Source organism: Aedes albopictus, chromosome 2 (genome assembly GCF_035046485.1).
Source record: "Aedes albopictus strain Foshan chromosome 2, AalbF5, whole genome shotgun sequence".
Classification (NCBI taxonomy): domain Eukaryota; kingdom Metazoa; phylum Arthropoda; class Insecta; order Diptera; family Culicidae; genus Aedes; species Aedes albopictus.
The window spans coordinates 279,468,630-279,477,604 of NC_085137.1; the positions used below are offsets into that span (position 1 = coordinate 279,468,630).

The 8,975-nt window shown below is 18.6% G+C and overlaps 1 protein-coding gene across 1 annotated transcript; it reads right to left on the bottom strand.

The window, feature by feature from the left end:
• Positions 1 to 354: 354 nt before the first annotated feature.
• On the bottom strand, positions 355 to 2,718 carry LOC109398203 (J domain-containing protein CG6693). Its single transcript, XM_062851881.1, has 3 exons — positions 2,665 to 2,718; positions 1,687 to 1,872; positions 355 to 1,216 (listed from the first exon to the last, which is right to left on the bottom strand). The coding sequence occupies exons 2-3, from the start codon at positions 1,778 to 1,780 to the stop codon at positions 435 to 437; spliced, it is 876 nt and encodes a 291-aa protein (XP_062707865.1). The 5' UTR covers positions 1,781 to 1,872; positions 2,665 to 2,718; the 3' UTR covers positions 355 to 434.
• Positions 2,719 to 8,975: the final 6,257 nt, after the last annotated feature.

Consider the following 8,975-nt stretch of genomic DNA (forward strand, 5'->3'; position numbering starts at 1 on the left):
TTGGTCGATGGATGTAAACGGTACACCGCTTGGATGTCAAAACTCTTCTTCTTACCGCTTGGTGCATCAATCAATACACGGACCTGTCACCTGAAAAGGCCTAATGCCGCTAAAACACGTTTCTGGAGCAACATTTGAAAAGGGCATACAAGCATTGGTAAACAATGACTTCACACGTCGCTCCTGAGCCCCCCTCAGCTTATTCACAAAAACTAAGACCGTTACCAGATAGAGCAAACATCGATCTTTCGGATAACGGTGTTCATTTGCGTGGGCGGGCTGCTGTTATGCCCTATGGAGCGTTTTAGAAAAAAGACACAAGACCTCTTGGGCCCTTTTCAAATGTTGCTCCAGATTTATTTTTTTTTTTTCATTTGCAACGTATATTTTTGTCAGCTTCATTTGCACACCTAGCATCAGATTTCATGTAGTAATTAAACGGTTTTCTTCGACACGCGCCCTTTTATTACTTTACGATTTCTTTTCTTGGTATTGTTTTTCTGCGGCGTTTTCTTGGATTTAGATTTGTTCTTAGTCATGTATTCATCCAAATCGAATGTATCATTTTCGTCGTCCTCATCCTGGCCATATTTTTCGACGAGACGGTCCAGTATGGCAGAAAACCCGAGTTGTCGCTCAGTTTGGCGCTGTGCAATTTGTTGCTCCAAAGATTCTTGTTGCTTCTTTTGCTCCATCTTCTCTTTCAAAGCGACCGCTTCTTCTGCTTCCTTGGCATACTTCTTGTGACGGCGGTTACGCTTTGCCTTTGGCTCTTCTGTGAAAATTTTGTATTCCGGAACCTCTTCTGTAGCGATCATCTCTTTAACTATGTCGTAGATACGAGGCTCGTCTTCACAGCTCATAAATGGCACGCTGTTAAACATGTAATTTATACAGCCCTTTCCAGCTAAGTAAGCCTTCTTAATATCATTGCGCTCAAGCTCCGATCCAATATAAACCTTCTCAAAGTTACTGATGTCTTCCGTTGAAATGGGTTTGAAGAACTGCTGCCACATTGTTATCCATTTGGTGCCGGCCGAGTCATCATCATCATCAATGACCCCTTGTTCATCATAAAGGGCTCGTTTATTTGCGTCGGAAAGAATGGAGTAGATTTTGCTTAAAACTTTGAATTTTTCAGTGGCTTCTGCCTTTTCGTTTTCCTTAACGCGATCTGGGTGTACTTTAAGCGACAATTTGTAGTATGCCTTTTTGACTAAAATTCGAATCGGATTACATTATAAATAATGGCATTTCAATATATCCTAAATAGGGTGACGAAGGGTATTATCGGCAGGGTTGTTCTCTTCGTCATGGGGGGTTTTTGTGGGCCAAATTGCCTGAAATTGAGGCACATAACTCAGCTTGGTTGGGAAGGATTTGAGGCCAAATCTGAGATCAATGGATTTCAACAAACCCCCCATGACGAAGAGAACAAAACTGCCGAAAATACGTAAGTTCCCCTATTCTCAATTTAGTTGAAAATCGGAGTTTTCGACTAGCGAAGTTGGATTTTTCTCTAAATCCATGCGTCGGACCTAACTTCGGAAGTGATGCGCTGTAGAGTAAACCTTGTCCGCTATACAGCGCACCACTTCCGAAGTTAGGTCCGACGCACGGATTTGGAGAAAAATCCAACTTCGCTAGTCGAAAATTCCGGGATTCAACTGCACGTACAATACTTACTTTCTTTCTCTTGCGCATGTTTGGGTACGTCAAAGATTTTGTATACGTCCCGTGTTCCGTAGAACGATTCACACGATTCCAATGTTGACGGCATGATTGATTAAAAATAACAGCGAAACGTTGTAGCAAAAACTACTAAAATAAAAAATCGCGTCAGCCTCCGGCCACTGACTGGAACACTTCTCTCTAAAATAAAAACTCTCATTTTTGAGTAACACCCATGCCGCACAGGGACTGTGTTGAAAACACACATTTTTTTAAATTGCTCGTACGCTCACATTTTTGCAAAATATCAATATTTTTCGGTATTTGAAGGTGGTTTATAAACCCAGTGAGGTTGCCATGTCGAAATTATTGCAAAATACATGCTCATGGGGCTTGTTCACAAATGTCATAACGCTGGAGGGGGTGGGTGGGTGTCCTTCATGGTGTTACAGCCCGAACAAATAAAATTTTTCCCCATGGGGGAATATGCATATGCATATAAATAGTGTTACGAAGGGGTGGGTGGGTGTCAGGAAAGGCCAATTTTGGCGTTATGAAATTTGTGAATGAACCCATGTGAGCGTACGAGCAATTTTAAAAAAATGTGTATTTCCAACACAGTCATGTGCGGCATGGATGTTTACTAAAAATGTGCAGGCCGAACACATTTTTGAGCGTAGCCGTTTTTGCGTGTGAAATAAAAAAAAAGTGAAATGTGAAGCAACCGCCAAAACGTCTCTGACCAAAACAACCATGAGCCTCTGTACGAATTTGCCCTGTCCTGCTCACTCCCACAGAAAATTTGAAAACACCGCGCACGGTAAAAGTCACATTTGACTTTTACTGTGCGAACTGTTTTCAAATTTTCTGTGGGAGTGAGCAGTACGCCAGATTCGTGCAGAGGCTCATTGAGTTGTCCAAAAAATGTCTCACAAAACCTAATGCAAGCCTATCCATATACGGGAGAACAAAAAATGTTTACAAAGTTCTTACAGATAGATTAACACGGGAAATCTGAACACAAACCACTACCACACAGGAATTTGGATTGGTCAACCGAAAGGGTTCATTGAAATATTACGTAACTCAAAATTTGTCAATTTTAGACTACACGCTAACCTGAAACTACCCATCGACTGGGTTGATTCGATCCAATCCCAGCACGGAGGAAGTTAGGCGTTCGACACTGTTAGGCACTTGTTAGATATGTTGATCATCGAAAATTTCTGGAGAGCATAAATCATAACCCCGAAATTATGCTCAGTGTTCGATTCTTTCGCGCATTGTTGACAATAGGGTCCTAAAATTAAAGACGAAATCTCGCTTATATTGAACTAGCAGTCCCGGCAAACGTTGTCTTGCCGAGCAGGTTTGGTGGTTTGACAACTATTGAGTTCATAACATCACCGCACTCTTAGATCGCTTTCATTTCGGTCGTGTTGATTTTCTTCCCAGCTCTTGAAAATTAGTGCTTCATAACTTTTTTTTACTTTTCTAGTGAATTTTCGTAACTTTTTGTACATATAAACACAGCCACCACAAATACGAATCGAACCGTGCAAGCGTCATGCCGATCAATCCACCCGTTCTTGACTTTTGTTGCCTCAAAGGGACTTAAAACTCATTTTTATATATATAGATAATACGATCAAGCATGGTATTCTAATCGGAATTGTGCTTTACTCGAACTTGAAAAACAAAAGAATAACGAGAAAAATTGAAATAAGTAAAATGGTAATTAGTTCTACTTTGACATTTGAGGTCAACCTTGTGTGATTGAGCTCGACATTTTTCGCACTGGGATTTCAAAAATGTTCCTATCTGACATACATGGTGAAAAAAATCACTCTAAATATGTGTTATAAGTTAGGGACGAGACAAAAGGCTAAAAAAATAAAAATTTTATATTTTCAACTACGGTTAATAAAAAACGCCAAAAAATGAGTAAATATGTACTCTTGAACCATATATTGTGGTTTAAAACAAGAATCCCGATAGGACTTTAGGAGCCTATTGCCTGAACGGCAGTTAAAAAAAAATACTTTGTTGATTGCGGCAGCGTTCGTCGGTCGGGAAAATGATAAAAATTGCGCGTTTCAATTAGTTAAAACCGTAACAACCTGGTAAGAACCATTTCAGTCGTTCCGTCGTCCGACCCGTCAGCTCCTCGCCGCTGCTACTGGCCAATAAGTCCGGTTCGTTCTCGTCGTACCGTTGCCGGAACCAGTCATCTGCAAAACAGTGTCCGATTCCGTTAAGTTTGGCCTCATCGTGTCGGTGAGTCATTTTAATTTTAATTTGATTTATTTTTCATTTAATTTTTATTTAATTTTTAATTAATTTTAAATAAATTTTAATCAAATTTTAATAAAATTTTAATTAAATTTTCATTAAATTTTATTGAAATTTTAACAAAATTTTAATAAAATTTTAATAAAACTTTAATAAAATTTGAAGAAAATTTTAATGAAATTTTAATTAAATTTCAATTAAATTTTAATTAAATTTTCAAAAATTTTTTTAAATTTTAATAAAATTTTAATAAAACTTTAATAAAATTATAATAAATTGTAATAAAATTTAAATAAAATTTTCATAAAATTTTAATAAAACTTTATTAAAATTCTAATAAAATTTTTATAAAATTTCAATAAAATTTTAATAAAATTTTAATAGAATTTTAATTTAATTTGAATTCAATTTTAATCTAATTTTAATTAAATTTTAATTAAAAGGTAATGAAATTTTAATTAAATTTCAATGAAAATTTAAATTAAATTTTAATTTAATTCTAATTCAATTTTGTTTTGATTTTTATTTAATTTTAATTTAATTTTAATTTAATTTTAATTTAATTTTAATTTAATTTTAATTTAATTTTAATTTAATTTTAATTTAATTTTAATTTAATTTTAATTTAATTTTAATTTAATTTTAATTTAATTTTAATTTAATTTTAATTTAATTTTAATTTAATTTTGATTTAACTTTAATTTAATTTTAATTTAATTTTAATTTAATTTTAATTTAATTTTAATTTAATTTTAATTTAATTTTAATTTAATTTTAATTTAATTTTAATTTAATTTTAATTTAATTTTAATTTAATTTTAATTTAATTTTAATTTAATTTTAATTTAATTTTAATTTAATTTTAATTTAATTTTAATTTAATTTAATTTTAATTTAATTTTAATTTAATTTTAATTTAATTTTAATTTAATTTTAATTTAATTTTAATTTAATTTTAATTTAATTTTAATTTAATTTTAATTTAATTTTAATTTAATTTTAATTTAATTTTAATTTAATTTTAATTTAATTTTAATTTAATTTTAATTTAATTTTAATTTAATTTTAATTTAATTTTAATTTAATTTTAATTTAATTTTAATTTAATTTTAATTTAATTTTAATTTAATTTTAATTTAATTTTAATTTAATTTTAATTTAATTTTAATTTAATTTTAATTTAATTTTAATTTAATTTTAATTTAATTTTAATTTAATTTTAATTTAATTTTAATTTAATTTTAATTTAATTTTAATTTAATTTTAATTTAATTTTAATTTAATTTTAATTTAATTTTAATTTAATTTTAATTTTAATTTAATTTTAATTTAATTTTAATTTAATTTTAATTTAATTTTAATTTAATTTTAATTTAATTTTAATTTAATTTTAATTTAATTTTAATTTAATTTTAATTTAATTTTAATTTAATTTTAATTTTAATTTAATTTTAATTTAATTTTAATTTAATTTTAATTTAATTTTAATTTAATTTTAATTTAATTTTAATTTAATTTTAATTTAATTTTAATTTAATTTAAATTGATTTTAAATTTAATTTAAATTTAATTTAAATTTAATTTTAATTTAATTTTAATTTAATTTAAATTGATTTTAAATTTAATTTAAATTTAATTTAAATTTAATTTAAATTTAATTTAAATTTAATTTAAATTTAATTTTAATTGATTTTAATTTAATTTTAATTTAATTTTAATTTAATTTTAATTTAATTTTAATTTAATTTTAATTTAATTTTAATTTAATTTTAATTTAATTTAAATTGATTTTAAATTTAATTTAAATTTAATTTAAATTTAATTTAAATTTAATTTAAATTTAATTTAAATTTAATTTTAATTTAATTTTAATTGATTTTAATTTAATTTTAATTTAATTTTAATTTAATTTTAATTTTAATTTAATTTTAATTTAATTTTAATTTAATTTTAATTTAATTTTAATTTAATTTTAATTTAATTTTAATTTAATTTTAATTTAATTTTAATTTAATTTTAATTTAATTTTAATTTAATTTTAATTTTAATTTAATTTTAATTTAATTTTAATTTAATTTTAATTTAATTTTAATTTAATTTTAATTTAATTTTAATTTAATTTTAATTTAATTTTAATTTAATTTTAATTTAATTTTAATTTAATTTTAATTTAATTTAAATTGATTTTAAATTTAATTTAAATTTAATTTAAATTTAATTTAAATTTAATTTAAATTTAATTTAAATTTAATTTTAATTGATTTTAATTTAATTTTAATTTAATTTTAATTTAATTTTAATTTAATTTTAATTTAATTTTAATTTAATTTTAATTTAATTTTAATTTAATTTTAATTTAATTTTAATTTAATTTTAATTTAATTTTAATTTAATTTTAATTTAATTTTAATTTAAATTGATTTTAAATTTAATTTAAATTTAATTTAAATTTAATTTAAATTTAATTTAAATTTAATTTAAATTTAATTTAAATTTAATTTAAATTTAATTTAAATTTAATTTTAATTGATTTTAATTTAATTTTAATTTAATTTTAATTTAATTTTAATTTAATTTTAATTTAATTTTAATTTAATTTTAATTTAATTTTAATTTAATTTTAATTTAATTTTAATTTAATTTTAATTTAATTTTAATTTAATTTTAATTTAATTTTAATTTAATTTTAATTTAATTTTAATTTAATTTTAATTTAATTTTAATTTAATTTTAATTTAATTTTAATTTAATTTTAATTTAATTTTAATTTAATTTTAATTTAATTTTAATTTAATTTTAATTTAATTTTAATTTAATTTTAATTTAATTTTAATTTTAATTTAATTTTAATTTAATTTTAATTTAATTTTAATTTAATTTTAATTTAATTTTAATTTAATTTTAATTTAATTTTAATTTAATTTTAATTTAATTTTAATTTAATTTTAATTTAATTTAAATTGATTTTAAATTTAATTTAAATTTAATTTAAATTTAATTTAAATTTAATTTAAATTTAATTTAAATTTAATTTTAATTGATTTTAATTTAATTTTAATTTAATTTTAATTTAATTTTAATTTAATTTTAATTTAATTTTAATTTAATTTTAATTTAATTTTAATTTAATTTTAATTTAATTTTGATTTAATTTTAATTTAATTTTAATTTAAATTGATTTTAAATTTAATTTAAATTTAATTTAAATTTAATTTAAATTTAATTTAAATTTAATTTAAATTTAATTTAAATTTAATTTTAATTGATTTTAATTTAATTTTAATTTAATTTTAATTTAATTTTAATTTAATTTTAATTTAATTTTAATTTAATTTTAATTTAATTTTAATTTAATTTTAATTTAATTTTAATTTAATTTTAATTTAATTTTAATTTAATTTTAATTTAATTTTAATTTAATTTTAATTTAATTTTAATTTAATTTTAATTTAATTTTAATTTAATTTTAATTTAATTTTAATTTAATTTTAATTTAATTTTAATTTAATTTTAATTTAATTTTAATTTAATTTTAATTTAATTTTAATTTAATTTTAATTTAATTTTAATTTAATTTTAATTTAATTTTAATTTAATTTTAATTTAATTTTAATTTAATTTTAATTTAATTTTAATTTAATTTTAATTTAATTTTAATTTAATTTTAATTTAATTTTAATTTAATTTTAATTTAATTTTAATTTAATTTTAATTTAATTTTAATTTAATTTTAATTTAATTTTAATTTAATTTTAATTTAATTTTAATTTAATTTTAATTTAATTTTAATTGAATTTTAATTGAATTTTAATTTAATTTTAATTTAATTTTAATTTAATTTTAATTTAATTTTAATTTAATTTTAATTTAATTTTAATTTAATTTTAATTTAATTTTAATTTAATTTTAATTTAATTTTAATTTAATTTTAATTTAATTTAATTTTAATTTAATTTTAATTTAATTTTAATTTAATTTTAATTTAATTTTAATTTAATTTTAATTTAATTTTAATTTAATTTTAATTTAATTTTAATTTAATTTTAATTTAATTTTAATTTAATTTTAATTTAATTTTAATTTAATTTTAATTTAATTTTAATTTAATTTTAATTTAATTTTAATTTAATTTAATTTTAATTTAATTTTAATTTAATTTTAATTTAATTTTAATTTAATTTTAATTTAATTTTAATTTAATTTTAATTTAATTTTAATTTAATTTTAATTTAATTTTAATTTAATTTTAATTTAATTTTAATTTAATTTTAATTTAATTTTAATTTAATTTTAATTTAATTTTAATTTAATTTTAATTTAATTTTAATTTAATTTTAATTTAATTTTAATTTAATTTTAATTTAATTTTAATTTAATTTTAATTTAATTTTAATTTAATTTTAATTTAATTTTAATTTAATTTTAATTTAATTTTAATTTAATTTTAATTTAATTTTAATTTAATTTTAATTTAATTTTAATTTAATTTTAATTTAATTTTAATTTAATTTTAATTTAATTTTAATTTAATTTTAATTTAATTTTAATTTAATTTTAATTTAATTTTAATTTAATTTTAATTTAATTTTAATTTAATTTTAATTTAATTTTAATTTAATTTTAATTTAATTTTAATTTAATTTTAATTTAATTTTAATTTAATTTTAATTTAATTTTAATTTAATTTTAATTTAATTTTAATTTAATTTTAATTTAATTTTAATTTAATTTTAATTTAATTTTAATTTAATTTTAATTTAATTTTAATTTAATTTTAATTTAATTTTAATTTAATTTTAATTTAATTTTAATTTAATTTTAATTTAATTTTAATTTAATTTTAATTTAATTTTAATTTAATTTTAATTTAATTTTAATTTAATTTTAATTTAATTTTAATTTAATTTTAATTTAATTTTAATTTAATTTTAATTTAATTTTAATTTAATTTTAATTTAATTTTAATTTAATTTTAATTTAATTTTAATTTAATTTTAATTTAATTTTAATTT